The sequence below is a fragment of the Toxorhynchites rutilus genome, chromosome 3 (genome assembly GCF_029784135.1).
Source record: "Toxorhynchites rutilus septentrionalis strain SRP chromosome 3, ASM2978413v1, whole genome shotgun sequence".
Classification (NCBI taxonomy): domain Eukaryota; kingdom Metazoa; phylum Arthropoda; class Insecta; order Diptera; family Culicidae; genus Toxorhynchites; species Toxorhynchites rutilus.
This window is the reverse complement of record NC_073746.1, coordinates 323,012,029-323,034,086: the sequence shown is the minus strand read 5'-3', so window position 1 is coordinate 323,034,086 and position 22,058 is coordinate 323,012,029. Positions and strand designations below refer to the sequence as shown.

Here is a 22,058-nt window from a genome sequence, read left to right as displayed (position 1 = left end):
GGGAGGATCAACGAGAACAAGATCTTCACGAACTCCGCGCGCAAATTATACAATTATTGCAACGGACGTTGGAAGTCTGGATGCTGCTGATCTCTCGTTAGAAGACTGAAGACTGTGATATATTTCAAGGAACAACACTTGGTCTTAGTTTCGCTTAAGACTACTTATGGCTGCGGAAGGCAGCCTCAAACTACTTCCTTTATTCAGATATGGTCGAGTTTTTATACAAGATTTTTGCTGACATGATATATCTTAAATCTAGGTCAAATATCGGGAATGAAGGAGAAAATTCTATTCTCATATAGTAAAGTTCTATGCGTCACTCGGTCAAGAATTCAGAGCGTATATCGAATGAATGATCCTTTGTTTTAGTTCCAGCCACAGCCGGCCGTTGGTTTTATGATCGATCGCGCGTTCGCTTATTTTATGGTTTGTTTTGGTTCTATGTTAAGCGGGCGCCCCGTGACCTTCTAAACTATAAATGCTATAGCTGAGCCAAACACATGCTCGCTTCAAGCGATAAAACCTAAACGCTAACTGTTCCAGAAGCTATAAAGTGGCAATGAATGAAAATAGTGAATGACGCGTGATTCTAATCTTGACCTTGATTTTCTACTACTCTCATTGGAATAACAAATTCTGTCGATTTCTTACAATAGTACTTCGTTTTTACGTTTCAGCTCTACTAGTTGTTTAATAGCTTGGTGGAGCTCCTTTCCTTGTTCTAAAATTAATTGATTCTCGACTGTATCTTCTATTTTTGATATTTTTGATAGCTTAGTTATAAGCTTGTTTGCCTTATCTATTCCTTTATTTAATATTCTCTTGGAAGATCTATGTTTCTCTTTGGCTTTTAGTTCGTTGTAAATCTTCCTCAACTCGTCGAGTGATTGTTTCATATAGCCTGTCGCTACCGTTGGTTTAGTTATACCTCGGGTGAATAAATTCACCGAAAATTTGAATATATATATATATATATATATATATATATATATATATATATATATATATATATATATATATATATATATATATATATATATATATATATATATATATATATATATATATATATATATATATATATATATATATATATATATATATATATATATATATATATATATATATATATATATATATATATATATATATATATATATATATATATATATATATATATATATATATATATATATATATATATATATATATATATATATATATATATATATATATATATATATTGTACAGGTTTGCGCTATTGAAAACGATCGATGCGTTTGTATAAATCTTGTCATATTAAAAAAAATTTTTTTTTTTTTTGAACATGAATATATCGCTAGTTACATTTATCTATATTTGTTACTCACTAAAGATGTTGCTCCTGCCGTGGATCCTGGTGTAGCTGTTGTTGTCGCGTTCCGTCGTGTATAATTTATCAGACATGAATGAGAAAACGCTGAGGTGAACGCAATTTTGAGTTTTTGTTATGTGCTTTTGCGTTCCATCGTGACGAGTTTATTCGTGTTGAACGGTCCCAAGTCTTTTATTGAATTAACACATTGCTCAATGGCTTACTGCGCGGGTTTTTTTTTTACTTAACGCATTGTTCAATAGCTTACTCATTTTTTTTTTCGCTTAGCACATTGTTTATTGCCGCTACTGAGCGGTCTGCTGCACTTTATTTTCACGCGGTGTTCGTGGCTGGTATTGAGCGGGGTGGTCACACTTTATTTTCACACTGTGTTCATGGCTTCTACTGAGCGGGGTGGTCACACTTTATTTTCGCACTTTGTTCATGGCTTCTCCTGAGCGGGGTGGTCACACTTTATTTTCACACTGTGTTCATGGCTGCTATTGAGCGGGCCGCGCTGAGTGCTATTCTCTTCTCGCGTTTTTTATACGCTTTATAAAATGTGATCATCAACTGTATCACTACTATTGCTAAGATTAGCCACAATTTTACACTGTGTGCTTCGTGCTCCAGGCTATGCTGTTCCTGGTTTTGGATTACGGTGACCTGCGTGTCGCCGTTTTGATTCGTGTTTTTCGAATCCAGCACCATCACTGTTATATCTGATATGTCGTAAATTTTTTGGCACTTTTACACTTTATTAATCGATTCGTTCGATAACTCTAAGTCTGTTCCGAAGACTTAGACTCTGTTCACGGTCGCCATATTCTGTTCGGAGTTTTCTACTGGAGAGTTTCGGATTGAGGTACTTCACCAGTTTGAGGTATTTACCAGATTGATTTTATTTCTGTCGTTTTGCTTACAAGAAAGTTCTTAGCCTAGTGTATATAATAAATGGTTCAATACTTCCAAGAGAGGGATAGCTATAGTTACGCTATGCTATGTGCCATTCGTTAATAGTAAATAGATGTAGGTCAGGTCGCAATGCGATGCGGAGGGCTGAGCATTGCACTTTGTGTTAATGGTATTGTCGCCACAGCACTATCTTGGAATTCGTTCGTCAGTTCAACGAACGAAATTTCCAACGAACGACATGTCAAATAACCAACCGATGTCATGAGCAGCAGGCCAGTCGATGTGCTGATATTCAGTTTGTTTTTGTTTACTTTCTAAAAAAGCAAAATATTTCGAAGTAGTTTGCGATTAGAAGCATTTTCGGTTAGTTTTGATAATCATTCATTCCGTTCGCCAACAACAGGCCAGTCCTGGAACCGTATACCACGCCCTTTATGGACACTACTTTTTGGGTATTTCCCAAAAGAATTTGGCGATCATTTACGGAAAAAGCCTGTCCACTATTTATGGTTGGATTCAAAAGTTTGAAAGCGAGGGACTTTACCGAAGGAAAAAACGAGCTCAGGTCTTCAAAAAGTTCCAGTCGGAAATGCGACAATGGTTGGTGGAGCTTTATTGCAAGCATCCTCTTTTATTTTTGGACGAAGCCAAGGAGATGTTGCAGGCACATTTCCAGATGACAATAAGTACTTCATCCGTCTGTACTATTCTGCACGAGGCAGGCCTGTCGTGGAAAACCATTGAGAGAAGAGCTATTCAAATTCGTATGGAAGAAATAGTGCGGTTTGTGAATGAGCTCCTCGCCGTACCATGGGATATTTTCAATTTAGTTTTCCTCGATGAAGTGAGTATTGACAATAGGGGCACGTTACGTCAGAAGGGATATGGTGTCGTAGGAAAAAAGTTAATTTTCAGAGGAGAATTTTGTCGCCGTGCTCGTTCATCGTTCTTATGTTTCCTTGGCGCTGATGAAATCCTGGATAGTTTCTGGACTGAAGGCACTTTTAACAGGCTAAAGTTTTTCGAATGCTGCCGAGAGTTTGCCTTGCGGAATCCTAAGGTTCAAAGATATCCAGGATTCCATTCAGTATGGATCATGGACGGTGCGAGGATTCATTGCGACGCTAATCTCATTCGCTATCTTCGATCCATTGGGATCATACCCATATTCCTTCCGGCGTACTGCCCCTTTTTCAATCCCATCGAGGTGATCTTTGGCCTCGTGAAAAAACGTCTTCAGAGAGTACACCGGGAAGGTGAACAAATTCTGGCTGAAGTATGTGAAGCTATGAACTACTTCAATGTTTATCCTTGCCAGAAACTGTTTGAACACTGTGGATACTTCCCTGGAGGATTTTTCAGCCCTGAGAAAGGCTTAACGCAAGATCCAAATGAGGTCGATTTGAATATTGTTCCCAATTAATATAAGAGCAAGTTTTGAAACGTTCACTGTTAACAATAATGAACTATCTGAAACAAATAAATAAAACTCATGAAGACCGTGAAACTATTGCAAATAAAACTTATTTTATTTATTCAAAACCGTAAAATCAAAACAAGAAAAACACTTTAAGAGTGATCAACATCGGGACAATCAGTTACTTTCTCCGCCAACACTTGGCTCACTTCGGACTCTTCTGGTCGGATTGCTGATTGCACTGCGGTGATAAAATCTCCAGCGGCTAATCCTTTTGTTATCATTGCTTCGAGCTTGCGGGAAACGTTGTTAAGTATTCCAAGTGCTGCTGAAATTTCTTCCCTTATTTCAGCCGCTTCTTTCACCCAACCAGCATTCACAGTATGAGCCACTGTGACACCCCGATGTACTGACTGCAGGCGGGCTGCTTCTGACACATTTGTCCATCGGAAGTATTTGGCGAGCTCCAAAGGCGGTGCGGGATCAATTTTCAATTGCTCTTGCTTGTGAGCAGGCGAAGAGTGGATGAAGTTGGCCCACAACATCCACGAGCTTTGATGTCCCTCTAAATCCAAGTGAGTTTCCTTAAGCTCTTTAGCCAAAGCAGCACAATCACGGGTCGAGTGGGCTCCGGCTCGGTCTGAGTTTGTTGGCGTAATGAGCGTCTTCAGTACCATTTGGTGCTGGGCATGCGTCTCCACGTTGGTCGCATATGGATGCACAAAAACTTTGATGTTTTTATCCTTCCATGTAGCAAGGATTCGTGGAGTGATGGCAGAAACATTGTAGGTCTTCCTTTTGGTCGTGTCATGCAGAATGATGAATCGTTCAATGTCTTCTTCATCTGACATTTGCTTCTCAGACCATGTCGGAACGTCATTGTCAAAATCAACTTGCCGAGATACGTGTTTCTTTGCAAGTTTCCACATGAATCCGATCACTTCCGGCACTGTATCTCCACCGACATTCATGGTTCCGATTTCTCGAGGGCGCATTTGACTGCGAAAAAGTCGTCGAAGAAAGGTCCCTTTAAAGAAGAATTCCAAACTCTTCGCAGCATCATCTGGCAACAAAGTCACATCATTTTCCTCGGATGCACCACTTTCTTCGTTTTCAGCTTCCTCCGTCGTATTATCGGGCAACAATGAGAATTCGACATTCCTCGAGTTCCCATCGTCAGAGACCTGGGTCGTATCCAACAAGGATTTCGAGAATCTGAAAGTTCCCGACGATCCAGCCACCGGAGATCCCGCTGTTTCCTGCTCCAGGAACTCTATTCCGTCGTAGCTGCAAATAGTTCAATTCTGTTGAAGATCATCCTATTTTTTTAATAGTTTGTTACTTACTTGTCCTTGTTATTATCCATGTTAAACTGGAACTGGAGGATTAATGTTCTTCAAGCATTTTTTTTTTATTTACCACAACGAGGTGAAACAACGAAAATGTAAACAACAACAATAACGCTGAGGTAAACAACTAACCATGGTGCACCAATCCATGCAGGTTGTTTTGTTTGTGGTAGTCGTCTTTTTATTGTACAAGATCAATAAATGTCAACAGATGAGCATTTCGCATAAACATTCATAGTGTAAAAAGAAGATTTTGCTACGTTTTTTTTAGCTGCATGAGTTTTGATTAAAAAAATCTTAATTCCGTTGCTTAAAAGCAAAATTTGAGAGTAATCAAAAATAATTGCCGTTTTTCATGCTTGAAAGAAGGACTACCATGCATCTAGAAACTATGGAACTTCGTTAGTCAAACGAACGATGTTCGCTTCCAATTTTTCTCCGGATGGCCGATAAACAGATGGAGGTTAGTGAGTCATGTCACTTAGCGCTAGGGCGCTTGGGACTTCTCACGTTACAAATAATGAGTATGGATTCGGGGAAGGAGAGTGTGACACATTGGGTGGTTTATGACATGGAAATGGGAGAATGAATGAATCGGTGTTTTATTGGAAACATATGGTCTAGTGTGGGAATGAGGATATCGGCACAGCACATCTCGGCAGCTTGTCGATACTTGTTGACACTTTATTTGAGTTCCCCGAGTGAGCGGTTTACATCGTCTTAAATACTAGTTTCTTATCTTTAGTTTCTAAGCTGACATCATCTCTCTTGCTTCTCATTCGTTGGCCGTTCTCTGCCTGGTTGAAGATAAGGCTGTTTGTTTTATTTCATGATATTGGATATTATAACTCGCCCTTTCTTAAGAATGAAACGTCTCGATTCATCCAAATTTGCTAAGGGGATTCATTGGGATACTTTTTTGTTTCACCGTGATTTCTTGTTTTTTCTTCAGGCATGAAGGAATTATTTTGTATAATATTAAGAGGCAAATAACTCCTATGATTGTTGCGGTTAAGGTTGATCCTGTTATAGCATCTAAAAACTCTGGGTCTGACTGACTGTCAATTAATCGTGTGTTTATTTCCATGTCTCTGCTTAAATACTAGTTTACACTTATTTTCTTAACTCTACACAAAACGTAACGTAATTTACTGGGCGGAGCATCGCACAGGGAAATGGTACAAGTAGAAAGTGAAAGAGATAGAACGAGGACGGAGAAATGTTCTTGTGCTTGCAGTTGGGTTTCCGCCTTGCACGCACAAGCATATCTCAAGTGGGTCATTGAAATAAAACACTGACGCTTGCGTCGTGCGACGAATTGTACACACGGTTCAAGTATCATGTTTACTTCTTTGGTGGGAATGTTGTTTCTGCGGTCATAAATTGTTTGGTGGGTGATAAACAATTTATGACCTGTGGTTAAAGAGGGTTTGGGATCTCGGATAATTGAATTTCACCAAGTGTGAAATGAGATGAAACATTTGTAATTTAAGTGTTGGAGGAGATCTGTGGGAAAGTTCAATTTTGGAAGGCGCAGTGCCACACTGTGATTACCAGTATTTTCATGTTTTGTGCATGAATTTGTTGTTCCAATATTAATTCGTCTATGTTTACTTTGTCTATTTGTTGTAAGTGCTTTACATTTGTCTTTGTATAAGGTGTGGGTTGCTTTAGTACTATTTTCTCATTGATTGTAAATTGACATTCAGTGTGGATTATGTAAGTTCCTGATAGCTCGTGTGTTTTTTTTCCCCAAATATATATTTTAATAAGACACATGTGGCGTTAGCCTGACGGGGCCGGGAGTTCAATATTTTGACAATTTTTGTCTTACATTGTTAAATTATTAAAAAAAATTAAGTATTGGGTATAGTATATGTATAGTCGTATGGTTAGGACAAGAATGAATCTTTATTTCTAGTTTTCCTTACACGAAAGTTCCTTACGGCTAGATTTGACATAATTAACATAAGGTCGAGCGAGAGCTGTGCGCTGTGCCTTTGGGTTCATTTGCTGGCACTTGGTGCGCAGATGTGTGTTACTAGTTTGCATGGAAAGCAGAGATCGAACCATAGCAAGGTCGTTAATGGTTAACATATGGAGCTTAGTGAGTCATGTCGCTTTGCGCTAGAGGCGCTCGGGACTTCTCACGTTACAAATAATGTGTATGGATTCGGGGAAGGAAAGTATGTCACATTGGGTGGTTTATGACATGGAAATGGGAGAATGGATGAATCGGTGTTTTATAGGAAAACATATGGTCTGATGTGGGAATGAGGATATCGGCACAGCAGACCGTTGACAGGAAATCATTAATACATTCTGATCAGCGCAAAAGTAAACGAGTAAAAAGCCTCGACTATACAACTCGACACTGGCTCTGGAAATCACCAATTGCGCCCGAAGTACGAATGCACGTCTTACCTGGTTGGCTGTTTGACTCTCTCTCTCTAATACGAATTCTCACCCAGCCTAATTGTGTAAGGGAGAGAAAAGATCTCCCTTCCCTACTCAGACAGCCGAGACCGTGTCGGCTTATCTGCTTGCCTAATTCTGCCCGCTTATCTGTGCGGTTCTATTCCAGCGTGGGAATGAGTTAATACTTCTCGGACTTATTTAAAAAAATTAATTTCGGAGTGAAGCTCCTTTATTCATTATTTGAATTAGAACTTTGAACTGACTCTTCACAAAGATTGTCCCTGCCTTTTATACTGGATGAAATAGTTTTTTGAACTTATCCTAATTCAGCATATTTGGTGGGAACGCTCTGGGTGGCCTGATGTTTATGTTTATATTATCGGGAACGGTTCGGATGGCGTGATCGTTGATGTAGCGTGTGAATGTTTATGTTTCGCAGATTAATATTCTGATGACTTGCATTTTGTTTATTGCGAGTGGCTGACTGCTGTTGCACTAACTCCTCCCCTCTTAAGTGACTTTGTCCTCAAAGTTGGATTGTTCGAAATGGTGTTGGTGTATCGAGAAATGCTAGAAGTTGTTTTTTCCTCTCATCTGATAATTCCTCTGAATTGTTGATGTCAGGTTTATTTTCCGTTGTTCTTGGTGGTTCATCTATTATGATGGTCTCAGCGTTTTTGTCGAAGTGGACGGTTATGTTGGCCTTTTGTTTACGTCTGGAAAGGAATCGAAGAATTGCTAATGATAGTTTTAGGATTAGCGATTTGGATTATTGTAGATAGTCCAAATGATCCGAAGATATTCAGTTTCCAATTCAAGGAATGATTTTGCAGATTTAATAGTTCTAATTTTTCACGATGATCGAGGGTTGAATTCTGAAGGTATTCCAAAGGTGGTGCGTCTATGAATCGTTTATGTAGCGTGTGAATGTTTTTGTTTCGCAGATTGATATTTTGATGACTCGCATTTTGTTTATTGCGAGTGGCTGACTGCTGTTGCACTAACTAATGTTCCTTTCCTTTTTATTATCTCTACGCCACCGCATTAACATTTGTTTCTTGTGGTCCTAATCTTTGCTTGCCTCATCCATCAATCTCGTATTTTATTTCATTCTTATTGTCTTATCTACAAAATGTCTTGTAAAAATCAACAGTCCATTTATCGGCGATCGATACACGCCGACCTTACCACGCGAGTTGGTTGCCGGTTAGTAGTCGACGTTCAGCAGAACAGACCGTCCACAACTTAACCAGAAGCTAGACAATGGAAAACCCGCGTAACGAGAATTCCAATGGTAACTTCCTTGCAAGGGAGGGGTTTGGTGGGAACCGTCCTGCAGTACAGGCCAATTCTAGTTCCAAGTTTGTTATAAGTTTTCTATGTTTCACTTGCAGCACAAGTGAAACAGAGTAACTCTGGATTGTAAGCAAAGTGAAAGTTTCAACAAAGTAACTTCCTCACGCCGGAGGAAAACCTTTCTCGGATGATTGAGGACCCGAACGTTTAGATACTTGTCTGATATTCATTTGATACTTTATTGATACTGATTATTTACAGTGTTTGCTGGTTCTTAAATACTAAGATATTGATTTGTCAGCAATTTTGATGTCCCTCGCTTCCCAGTGTGAAAGGATTCACAATTTCATTCAATAATATTTTTGCCACCCGGGAAGCAGAGGGCGATCAAATTCGGTATCCCTTTCGAATCGGGAATATGCGACTATGCTATACTTTTTATGTATTAAGTGTTCTTCCAGTCGCTGGTTGGGTTGAACCGCGACGAAATCTAATTGCTGATCCTAGCACAACTGACCTATATCCATACTCGCTCACGCGTATCAATTCAGCTCTTTGTAACCTGATTCCCCGCTCGGTCAGTGGCACGGCAGCGTACACCCAGGTTTTTTCACGCGGTTTTTTGCGCGGTTTTTTACGAGGTTTTTCTTACGCAAATTTTCCAATTAACGCGGTTTTTTTAAGCGGATTTTCAAAAAAAATCTATGGATGGGTTATACCTATGATATAACCGCAAGGCTGACGTAGGACTGCCGTTGGCTTAGTAATCAATTGTATTTCTTCAACTAGCAATAATCCCACCTCGGATGTTCCTCATTGGGTACGATATCGCCGCTGCGCAGAGCTATCTTTTGTGAGTATTGATTAAAATATTGATTAAACTAGTGAATGAATAGAATTTATTTACGTATTCAATTGCAAACAAATCCCAATTTATGTCAATTCATGCATTATGGTAGTAGTTATCGCAGCAAATAATTGTCAACATTTTGCCTAATCATCAAACGGTACGCGTAAAAGTTTAGTGAGCTGGCGACATGAAGAGATGTCTTCCAATGCATTCTAGAATAATCGAGCCAAAGCGTTGCATTTGTATCCGCTTTTGTAGACAGTGTTAGCAAAACGAATTATGGAGTGTAAAAATGCATGGGGGTATGAAAGTATTGCCGACTTGAATGTATCTGCAATGTCGATTTTCCAAACTTCTTGGATTAGGAATCTGTGTTGGGAAAACACATGAAAGTACCCGTAGTTTGCATCTATTTTTCAATGCCAATTTCCCCAGGGTCCATGTTTTTGAAATCTGTGTTAGGGAAACATTCCAACTTGCAAAAACGCAAAAGAGTACAAAAGCACCCGCTGCTTGCATCTAATTTGCTATGCAATTTTTCCCCTGGCTCCATGGTTTTGAAGTTTGTGTTAGGGAAACATTCCGATTTGCGGTAACACAAGCGAGTTCAAAAGTACCCGCCGCTTGTATCCGATTTCCCCAAGCTTCGTGATATTGAAGTCTGTGTTAGGAAAGCATTCCGATTTCCAAAAAATCAAGCGAGTACAAAATACTCGCACCTTGAATCTACTTTGCAATGTCTATTTCCCCAGGATCCATGGTTTTGAAACCTATGTTAGGGAAACATTCCAATTTCCAGATTCACCGCTGCTTGCATCTATTTTGCAATGTCGATTTCCCCTGGTTTCATGGTTTTGAAGTCTGTGTTAGGGAAACATCCATCCATTCCAGCGATCGTACCTCAATCGTTGCGCAATCTTAACTGAGTGGATTTCCGAGAGGTACTCGCTTATATACCGATTGGTGTGATTTCAATAGCCTGTTTTGAAACCAATTTTAGGGCTATTGAAACAAGTTTTTGAATGAAAAAGTGCTTGTTATAACACGTAGATATTTTATCTTTCGAAAGAAGTGTTTATCATACCATTTCGTTCAGTTGTTTAGGAGCTTTTAACGTTCGAAATCTCGTTCTCCGGCGTAACGCTTCCGTTTTCGAAACTTTTAACTTACACCCCAGTATAGAAATGAAAGACGTAGTCCTACGTCAAAAGGCCAGTGCAATATCACATCTCCTCCTCAGCTCACACTTTTCTCTCATGTTCCCTCAGAGCATATTACGGTAATTAGTGCTTGTAACGGAGCTTAGCGCTTATGATGAAAATTAGTGCCGCACCTTATCACGATTCTTACGTGGATTTTAGGTGTTAGGTAACGGGTAGCGGGCTGTTCAACGGGGCGGGGTTTTTACGGGCAGCGATTCGTGAATGGATTTCCATGTCTTCTTAGCTCTGGACTGTCCATCAGTGGTACTGCACGTACATCGGCAGTAGATTGTACAGATCACAAGGGAATCTTCTAGCAACAGCAGATGACCTCATTCGTGAGGAAAACCGAACTATAGCTACCAGTAGCCAACGAAATTGCAGAAAAAAAACTACGGGTTTTCGGAAGCGAGTAACACTCAACTTTTTACTTCCATTCTACGTAAGCATAGTCCCATTTGATATCTATCATTAGGTGACATGTTTTTTTACGCGGATTTTCCAATTAACGCGGTTTTTTTACGCGGTTTTTTTTACGAGGTACGTATCCCCCGCGTGAAAAAAAACGTGGGTGTACTCATATTGTCGCTTTACAGCTGGTGGAAGGGAAATTGAACGAACGCTAATACTGCCGTAATCTCGCAAAGCGCAGAGCGCAAGCGCCAAAATTGACATTTTACTTTTTTTGTTATAGATCGATAAAGAATACCAAATGCTTTCAAACAACTGTGGAGTTTTACAGAAATGTGAAAAAATGACCTCGTAAAAGCCTAAAAACGGAGTGGCGCAAACGCCATTTCCACTGTGATGTGGCGCAAGCGCCATTTTCCCTATAGTGTGTCGTAATTTGATTGTGATGCGAAGTAATTTTTTTATCTGATCTGATAGCATAGAATGGATTAGCAGGGACAGCAAACTTCAAATAACAACATCTTCCGTAATAAACGTTTAGCATAATGAAAATCACTTTTCCGAAAAGCTCGTCATTCCAAACATTTTAATTCAAAACAGTCCATCCCCATGCAGTGCTACATTTATAATAGCAATTTTGTTTCAGAACTACAAATCATGTACTTTGCACTGTTTATAAATCTCGTCAAATATTTAAATTCATAATATCAAACTCATCTCAAAGGAAAAAATTATCCTTGATCGATCACATATTGAACATAAAAATTGTAACTAATTAGTTTAAACTCATCAATTTCATGGTTGATTACTAGAATTGATGTCTTTCGATGGCAATGATGTCTTCTATCCTCAGGTATTAAATGATAAAGCTTCTTGACGCTGTTTACTTTCTCACCTGCTCATTTCTCTTTCAGATGGATTGAAGCTGAGTGTTGATTGAAGGGTAAATGTCGGATTTGGTGAAAAGCTGCACTTTTCTAAATCCTCCTCCTGCTGTCTATAATTGTTACAATCGGGTTCTCAACTATGTTAGCCTGTTCAACGCATGTTACAAAGTCGGAAAATGTGTAGAACTTTTCTCCCTGATGCCTTCTCATGCTCCGCTCACCAGCGGCATTTTGGTGAAAATAATTGGAAACAGATTCTCGCATACTTTTATGGATGAAGGCCAATCGGTTGTGGAAACAGCGATTAAAATTTGCAGTTTCCACAACAAACTGGCATTGGTAACATAGCTCAAATAAAACGGCATTTTTTCAAAAATCAAGCCGATGGCAACGTTTTTCCATTCGTGTTATCAGCATTGATGGTGCCTCACCTTCGTGAAGTGATGCCAACTTCCTAACTCGAACTTTTCCACTGTAATCATCTATTATTAAAACTGATTAAAATCAGTGTTGTAAACGGTCGACATTTTTGGCAACCATCACATACTGCCCTTGCGCGAGAGTTACGGCTATCAAGGTCCGTAATTGGGTTTCTTACAATTGGTGTATTGATACACGGTGTAAGGTCAAAACATGAATGAATCTTTATTTTTAATTTGCTTTACACGAAAGTTCCTTACGGCTAGATTTGTACGGAATTACTTATACACTATCTGGGCGGATTCCCCAGTTCGAGGGAGAAAGGTATTGCGGTACTGAAAAAAATTTATCTTAATGAAAAGAAAAAGTTTTACGCTTTCACGTGAGTTCTGATTTCATACTAATTGTATTTTCAAAATTTGTACAATATAAGTTATATTCTCTATGGAGATTTTCGAATTTTTAAAAATAAACGATGTACTTTGATTTAGAGCTAGCATAAAACTAAACTATATTTCTGGTTTCTTACATTGGTTCAAAACTTAAAGTTATCTTACGCTGCATTTTTCGTCCTACCACTTATCGCGATGCGATGTCGTCAAGAGTGAAATATGATGCGCGCGCCACTTTATGCTGATGTGTCCTGTTGAGCCGGGAGGTCCAGTTTGGTGTTTATGCTTTCTGCTGTGCGGGATGATAACGGTGTTGATTGATTTACGCTTTGTTTATGTTGATGTTTCTCATGGTTAATTTAATGAATTAATTGTATGGCTGCTCCTATGATTCAATTCCCCTTAGCGCGACTACTACTTTTTGCTGTTTTCCTGCGATATTGATTCTAGCCGTTGTGAGATGTTTTCCGTTGAAGGCGATTTGATAATGTCGTTCTTAACATACATATATGCATATCGTCTGTCTACACATCTGTTCTTTCGTTCTTCTTATCTACATGTATGTTCAGTTTGTTAGGATAGGATGGTGTGGGAAAGAGACGATCATAAAACATGTCTCGCCATGTTCACGGATTTACCTCCCACGAGGATAAATCCTAAATAAACACGCCGAGACGATAATGATCGTTCGTATCACAACAAATAAGTGATGTGATTATGTGAACGCGAACTATCGACCACTCGACGAAACGAAATCCTGAGAAGAAAAACGTGTGAAATTAACTGGACCAACTATAAATTCTATTATTAAACTAACGTAGTTTTTATCGAAATCCAATCGCGACGGCGAAGAGTTATCTTTGGGAAATCTGAGAAAGTAACCGAGAGAATTCTTTATATTCTATTATTTATCACGTACTTTTCTTCGAAATGCACTGCCGAGCGGTTTTCGGATGAATACAACACGCCGACGATATCTTTACAACTGACTGACTACAAATTATCTAGTATTCAAACCAGACTTCATGAGTGACCGTTTTCAACTGATTTTATTGTTCAATTTATTTCTTCGCGCACCCATGGTTAGCGATCGTTGCTTATCTTAGTAAGCTAAACAAAAGATAGCATGCTAACGCGGATTCCGCATTTGTTATTGTTACAGATCGTATTTCGATCTCGGTCTGACCGTTCTATTGCGGATGTTTGTAATGCTTTTATGTTAGCTACCGTAGGGTGGCGTTATATTGATATTCGGTACATTATAATTTGTAAATACAAATCTAAAGATGTATGTGTGTGATATACAGTGTAGGGATTCATATGTATGTGTAATCTATAGGTGTGTGTGTGTGTGTTCTAACTCCTCCCCATTTAGATTGGCGAATCCTCCTGGCATTCGTCTATTCCTCTTATTCGTCTAATTTTTGTATTTAGATCTTTCAGTTTTATAGTAGTCTCTATTTTTGTGCGTCCAAATTTTATTTTAATTATAATAATTGTGACGATTAGACACACTATTATGGTTGTCAAAATAAATGATACGATGTGAAATTTAAAATGAAGGCTCTCTGTTTTAAGTTTAATATAATTTAGTTTCTCTCTTTCAATTTCTTTTTCATTGATTATTTTGTTATAGGTTGTGTTTTTGTTCGATTGTATTATTTTAAATTGATATTGTGCCTCGTGTACGATAAATGTCTTGTTTTCAATACACATTTCTTCTGTTATTTTCAGTATTTTAAGTGGAAAAATTGTAATTTGACCTTGAATGGTTGTAATGTTTGTAGGTTTTCTTATAATAATCAATGTGTCAGTATAAATATTTTCATTGATTTCTTCGTCCTCAGTACATTTAGAGGCTAGTAAATATTGGTTACATTCATATTTTTCCTGTGGTGTACAACTATTCCATAGTGTACCATTTTTGTCAATCAATCTGTACTCTCTTTTCATATTTTCGATAGGTAAAATTCTATAAAGTTGAATTTTATTTATTTCCCTTGGAACTTTGTATATAAAGAGCATATTTCTGTTGTTAGAAGTAATTTTGACTGTTCCAAAGTGAATTATCTCTGAGATTGATAAATTACTCTTATTTTCTATTTTCAATAATTCATTTTTTGTAAATATGTCTGGAAATATTATTTCTTGTTTTGCGAATGAAATTGCTTGTGTTATATAAACTAATTCCTGTATCAAATATTCCAGATTGTGGCTCAGCTTGAGATAAAAATATATCATGTTTTTTTCTTGTATAACTTCATATATTTGTGTCTGTAAGCCATTTATTCTTATCGTCAATTGATCGTTGATTATAACTTGTTTATTTTCTTCTGTTATTATGTTGTTCATTGTATTATTGATGATTCTTAGGTCATTGGCATCAGGTGAACCTGATAGCCATTTCCAAACTTGTCCTAAAATTTCCCATCTTTTGAATCTTGGGGTGTATATTTTGAAAAATAAATCTTTTAATTTTGAAAGTTTATCCTGTAGTTCATAACTAAATGTTGAATTAATACCTCGTGTCATTGTTACGTATTCGTATTCCCCGATTACATGTTTTATTTGTGTAATGTTGATTTGATGGATTAGAATAACTTCACCATTTGAGACGATACATTCCTTTTCTTCATAAAGTAGATACGCCTTATCCTTGACGTCGATTATTTCTATTCCTAGGATGGCGGTTATTAGGAATATCCACGTGAGTTTCACTCATTTCCGTGTTCCTCGCATTCGTCTATATTATTTATTAGCTGGTTTCTGTTTTCATAATTCACATGTCGTGATCGTGTTGAACGATCGATTTCCATCGGCTCCCCTCTCGGATTATTTCTTAGCTCTCGATCACGCTGAAGTTGTTGCTGGAACTGTTGGTTCTCATGTTGCTGTTGTTGGAATGGTTGGACTTCTCGTTGTTGTTGTAATTGTTGTAAATCTCGCAGTTTTTTTTTTTTTTATCCAAAATATATATTTTTATTAAGGCTCATATGGCGTCAACCTGACGGGGCCGGGAGTTCAATATTTCGACAATGTTTGCCTTATAACTATGTTAGTAATATGTAACCGATTACTCGCGGTTGGCTCGAGGTTAGTATTACAAGTGTTTTCGTAATTGTGATGTTGCTGTCTTCAATGATCTGTACCTGTGCCCGACACGGGATACTTCCTATTGGGATGCAACTGACCATTAATCAGCAACGCCCCCCCTAGTCTGTACCCCATATCTAGCGTGGTGCGTCTTCTCGAGGAATCCAGGATAGAATGGTCACTAGCCGGCGCAATCATCAGCTCGTGTAGAGTTGTCATGAGCGGTACAACCTTTGGCTTTTGTTGAATCATCAGTGGACTGCACAACCTTTGGCCCGTGTATCTGTAAAGAGTGTGTGTATGTATTGCCGCGACTAAGTAAAAGTTTATAGATCGGATAGGAGGGATACGAAACAGGGACACAACGAAGGAAACATCATTAAACGTTGACATCGGGGTTTCTGAGGAACAGGTATAGATGAAGCAGAAGATCAGGATCACGGCTACCTAAGATATCCCGGACGGGGATATCCGATTGTCTGCCTTTTGCTCTCAGTGCTCTAGAGAGCTGAGAGCGAGCAGCATGGAACCGGATACACGACCAGACAATATGCTCGATGTCGTGGTAGCCATCGCCACAATCACAAAGATTGTTTGCTGCGAGCCCAATGCGATAGAGATGCGCGTTTAGGTTGTAGTGATTGGACATAAGCCGAGATATCACGCGAATGAAATCACGACCGACATTCAATCCCTTAAACCAAGCTTTCGTCGAAACCTTAGGGATAATCGTGTGTAACCAACGACCGAACTCATCTTCACTCTACATGCGCTGCCAACTAACGAGTGTGTCCTGACGAGGAATGTGAAAAAATTCGTTATAAGCAATTTGCCTTTCAAAAAGTGTGCCTTCTGAAGCGCCCACCTTAGCTAGCGAGTCCGCTTTCTCATTCCCCGGAATCGAGCAATGAGAGGGAACCCATGCTAAGGTAATCTTGAATAATTTTTCGACCAAAACACTCAATAGATGTCTTATTCTTGTTAGGAAATAAGATGAGCGTTTATCAACTTTCATTGAGCGGATTGCCTCTATTGAGCTGAGACTGTCTGAAAAAATAAAATAATGATCGATGGGCAATGTTTCAATGATCCCCAGTGCGTAGTATATCGCACCCAGTTCAGCGACATACACGGAACAAGGATCTTTGAGTTTGAAAGAGGCACTGGAATTTTCATTGAAGATGCCGAAGCCAGTGGACCCGTTTATGCATGAACCGTCAGTAAAGAACATTTTATCAGATCTAACTTTCCCATATTCTGCCGAAAATATCTCCGGAATATAATCGGAGTGTAGATGATCTGGGATTCCATGGATCTTTTTTGACAGATCAAAATTGACAGAGGAATTGCAAAAGTATGGGAAGCAAACTTGGTTGGAGATGCCCGGTGAAGGATGCACTTCATGGGTAAGGTACTCATGGTATAAAGACATAAAACTTGACTGACGAATCAGTTGGAGTAGATTTTCGAAGTTATCAATCACCAATGGATTCATGATCTTGCAACGGATGAGAAATCTGTAGGATAATTCTGTGAACCGAAGAGTAAGCGGGGGTACTCCTGCCAAAACTTCGAGACTCATCGTATGTGTCGAATGCAAACACCCCATGGCTATACGCAAGCAACGATATTGTATCCTCTCCAGCTTGAGAATATGAATCCTGGCAGCTGATCGGAAGCAAAAACTGCCATATTCTAACACTGATAATATCGTTGTTTTGTACAACTGAATGAGGTCTCCTGGATGGGCGCCCCACCATGTTCCGGTTATTGTTTGGAGAAAATAGATTCTTTGCTGGCATTTCTGTTTCAAATACGCAATGTGTATTCCCCAGGTACATTTAGAGTCAAAATATACTCCAAGGTATTTGAAAATACCCAGCTTGAGAGCCCACGTGAACAGGTTGTTCAGGGTATCTTGCAAGGATTTTTGCAGAACGGCGGGATTAGTACCCGTGATGGAAATAACTCCATCGTCTGCAAGTTGTCTCAACGTGCAATCTCTAGTTAGACAATCATCCATATCATTGACGTAAAAACTGTACAAGAGGGGGCTTAGGCACGAGCCTTGTGGCAGGCCCATAAAACTGTATCGAGAAGATTTCAAGCTGCCATGATTGAAAAACATGTGCTTTTCTGAGAGTAAATTGTACAGAAAATTATTCAGAATTGGCGAAAGTCCAAGATTATGAAGTTTCTCTGAGAGAATTTCCATGGAAACGGAATCAAATGCCCCTTTGATATCGAGAAAAACGGAAGCCATTTGTTCTTTGCGAGCAAATGCGATTTGGATTTCAGAAGATAGCAGCGCGAGACAATCGTTCGTCCCTTTACCTCGGCGGAAGCCAAACTGCGTATTTGACAGCAAATTGTTCGTTTCAACCCACTTGTCCAAACGAAGTAGAATCAACGGGGACCCTCCTCGGGTGATCGCATTCTTAGTATTCGTCTTGACCTTAGCTCCATTGTCTGGGTGTATCTCCTTTGCCCGGGAGACAGCGGGTTGGCAAGGCCTCCATGACCCGGGAGGCCCTCCCCGGGAGAGATATAGCGCTCTAACTCGCTCGCACCCCCTCACTTAGCCACTTTCGACACCCGTTCTCGGAGCCAAGACCAGGTGTGTGTTTCCAGTTCATGCCCGATCTAAAAATGTCGTCATATGATCTTCGTGGAGGCGTGAGATAGGAAAATTTGAGACCAACAGGTAGGCTCCTACCCTAGTGTTGATCCCCATTTTTTTTTCTTCTATATATCTAGATTACATATTTTTCATGGAGATGGTACTGGCTATCTAAGGTGCTCTGGAGTTCCAGGACGTTGTGATCCTAACTCTATGTCTTCTTCCCCCCTCTCTTTGGGCTTAACAAGGGCGTGCCCGTTTATAATTAAATGGCTTAGAGAATCAAAGAAACAAACTAAGATGGAGATCAACCAGTTCTGTGTCTTCCGCAGGTATCTTAAGTTAACAAATGTGTTTACAATTGTCGCTATAATTTTGAAGATAAATGTGAAGAATAGAAAAGTCGAGAACAAATTCCCTGCATACATCATCCTTGATGAGAACACTGAGAAGACACCACCTACTTTTTGTCTTAGAGTGTCAATCTCGGTCTCTACAATCCCATTGGTAAACCTGTAATTGTTCGGTAGATCTCCACCCACTCTCATAGCTGTTTGAATTCTTGAAGAAACCACCTTTTCCTCTAAGGGTGAAGTTAGGATTTTTTGGTATTCCTGGATTGTCTCTGATGTATATAATCCCCCAGAAGCCAAGTCATTCAGTGTGTCGAAAATGTAGGTTAGAGGGTCAGGGTTAATGATAGCGGACGGTGGTACTTTGGTGAGCCCTACTGATGTTTGGGTTACCCATATGCCGTTTAGATTGAATATCGAACCGAGATCACCCGAGCATTGTACAATTGTTCCATCAGAAGTCAGGATCCTGGATCTTCCCATCATGAACATAGTTCTGTTTTTGTTCCCATCATGAACATAGTTTCTGTTTTGTATGAGACCATCTCGCAGTTGATGTGGTTGAAATTCTCGTTGTTCAAAACCTCGTTGTTGTCTTTGAAATGGTTGAAATTCTCGTTGTTCAAAACCTCGTTGTCTTTGAAATGGTTGAAATTCTCGTTGCTCAAAACTTCGTTGTTGTCTTTGAAATGGTTGAAATTCTCGTAGCTCAAAACTGTGTTGTTGTCTTTGAAACGGTTGGAAATCTCGTTGGTGTTGTCGTTGTTGGTATAAAGTACCTTGTTGTTGATACTGAAATCTTTGATCTTGTCTTTGTTGTGGAAAATTGTTATTCGGTTGGTTGGATGATCTTCTCTGATAATTTCTTGCTGGTACTTGTGGAACGTTCGTAATTTCGTTCTTCAATCTTGTGTTAGCTTCCATTGTAATTACATGATGATATGCTTCTTCAAGTGTCTTTGGGTCATACCCAGTAATAATTAATCCATTTATGCCATTTAATCCACGAAGATATGCCGATACAGCTTGCATTTTGTATTGTTCAATTAATGGCTTTGCATTTTGATTGCCGTATTTCAGAATTGTAGAAGATATAAGTTATATATAGTCGAGTCGTAATGTATTCATAAAATTCGTGATTACTTTTTCCATGTTGCTCCGCTGTAATAATCTCATATAATAAATGTTCAATTTTCTTCTTTTCACCGAACGCCTCAATAAGTAACTTCTCCATTAGTGAGAAATTTGCTTCGTAATTATTTTTTGCAAGCACTTCCTGTGCAGGTCCAATAATTTTGGATTCTAGTCCAAGCAGAAATGTGTAATAATGACCCTGTTTTTGTTGAGCATCCGAATCCGTTGCAAAAAAAATTTGGTTGATCCTCCTCGCTTTATTCAGCCAATGGTTAAGGAGATTCGGGTTTCCATCGTAGTCGTTTATAGTTTTTAGAAGAGCCAACGGATCCTCGTGCGACACCTGAGCAATGTGCCCCGTCGTGGGGTTTCTAATTTCGAATGGCGCGAAATTAGCTTCCGGCGTTGGGTTAACTTGGTTATTTAGTTGTGTCACTTGTTGTGCTAGGACACTGATTGCTGCGTTCAAACTTTCAAGTGATGGTGGTATCGACATTTTTTTCTTTTTGAACTTACTTGTTCCTCTCAGAGTGATGTCGTTGTCGCTTTCGCTGGCTTGCTACTAACGAGACCTTCACCCGGCTTCCGATTGGGATTAGAACAATGCAGTATTTTTTTAATTGCACTGTATCTGGATTGCAGTACCTCCAGATTGCACTTAAATTTTCACACTTTCACTTTCGGGCGCCAATTATCTAGTATTCAAACCAGACTTCATGAGTGACCATTTTCAACTGATTTTATTGTTCTATTTATTTCTTCGCGCACCCATGGTTAGCGATCGTTGCTTATCTTAGTAAGCTAAACAAAAGATAGCATGCTAACGCGGATTCCGCATTTGTTATTGTTACAGATCGTATTTCGATCTCGGCCTGACCGTTCTATTGCGGATGTTTGTAATGCTTTTATGTTAGCTACCGTAGGGTGGCGTTATATTGATATTCGGTACATTATAATTTGTAAATACAAATCTAAAGATGTATGTGTGTGATATACAGTGTAGGGATTCATATGTATGTGTAATCTATAGGTGTGTGTGTGTGTGTGTTCTATCTTACATTATTTTTCAATCCCCTAACATATAAGTTAAACTCGGAGAGTTGTTCGGTAGGTTTTAAAAAAAAATAAGACTTAATACATCGGGAGCTAACTTAGAACTTTTTTTTTTATCCACAATATATATTTTTATTAAGGCTCATATGGCGTCAGCCTAACGGGGCTGGGAGTTTAATATTTTGACAATGTTTGCTTACAACTATGTTAGTAATATGTAACCGATTACTCGCGGTTGGCTCGAGGTTAGTATTACAAGTGTTCTCATAATTGGGATGTTGCAGTCTTCAGTGCTCTGTACGTGTGCCCGACGTGGGATACTTCCTATTGGGATGCAGCTGACCATTAATCAGCAACGCCCCCCTAGTCTGTACCTCATATCTAGCGTGGTGCGTCTTTCTCGACTCGAGGAATCCAGGATAGAATGATCACTAGCCGGCGCAAACATCAGCTCGTGTAGAGTTGTCATGAGCAGTACAACCTTTGGCTCTTGTTGAATCATCAGTGGACTGCACAACCTTCGGCCCGTGTATCTGTAAAGAGTGTGTGTATCAAGGATGCAAAATTTCGAAAGAACATGTTGAAATCGAAAAGCAATTTTTATCAGTGCAAAATATCTCCACCGGCATTCTTCACTTCTTTCTATCGCGGTGCCGCTGTGCCTATGACCGCTGGCTCACCATCTCGTTTGTTTTAATATAGTTTTCGTTCCATCAACAGAAATATCAGTTCATTCTCGATGTCAGTGAATGCTCAAGCCGAAAATATCACCTTTCATTGCGTCCTGGTGAAAATTTCGTTGGTCATACACCCATAAACTCAGCACTCAAATGTGCCGTTGCCCATCGATGTGTGTGTGCAATAAGCGGCACAAAAATGGGACCGGGGCTA

The 22,058-nt window shown here is 39.2% G+C and overlaps 3 protein-coding genes and 1 pseudogene across 3 annotated transcripts; 1 reads left to right on the top strand and 3 right to left on the bottom strand.

Moving 5' to 3' along the window:
- Positions 1-2,533: 2,533 nt before the first annotated feature.
- LOC129774516 (uncharacterized) lies at positions 2,534-5,112 on the top strand. The gene is made up of 2 exons (XM_055778266.1): positions 2,534-2,567; positions 2,641-5,112. The coding sequence occupies exons 1-2, from the start codon at positions 2,534-2,536 to the stop codon at positions 3,693-3,695; spliced, it is 1,089 nt and encodes a 362-aa protein (XP_055634241.1). The 3' UTR covers positions 3,696-5,112.
- LOC129777943 (uncharacterized) lies at positions 3,777-5,135 on the bottom strand. The gene is made up of 2 exons (XM_055784551.1): positions 5,036-5,135; positions 3,777-4,976 (listed from the first exon to the last, which is right to left on the bottom strand). Exons 1-2 carry the CDS (start codon positions 5,053-5,055, stop codon positions 3,842-3,844), a joined length of 1,155 nt encoding a protein of 384 aa, XP_055640526.1. The 5' UTR covers positions 5,056-5,135; the 3' UTR covers positions 3,777-3,841.
- A 4,277-nt stretch (positions 5,136-9,412) lies between these two features.
- LOC129780920 (U4 spliceosomal RNA) lies at positions 9,413-9,598 on the bottom strand (annotated as a pseudogene).
- Positions 9,599-19,462: 9,864 nt separating this feature from the next.
- LOC129774515 (GATA zinc finger domain-containing protein 15-like) lies at positions 19,463-20,610 on the bottom strand. The gene is made up of 2 exons (XM_055778265.1): positions 20,124-20,610; positions 19,463-19,791 (listed from the first exon to the last, which is right to left on the bottom strand). The coding sequence occupies exons 1-2, from the start codon at positions 20,608-20,610 to the stop codon at positions 19,463-19,465; spliced, it is 816 nt and encodes a 271-aa protein (XP_055634240.1).
- Between the last annotated feature and the right edge of the window lie 1,448 nt (positions 20,611-22,058).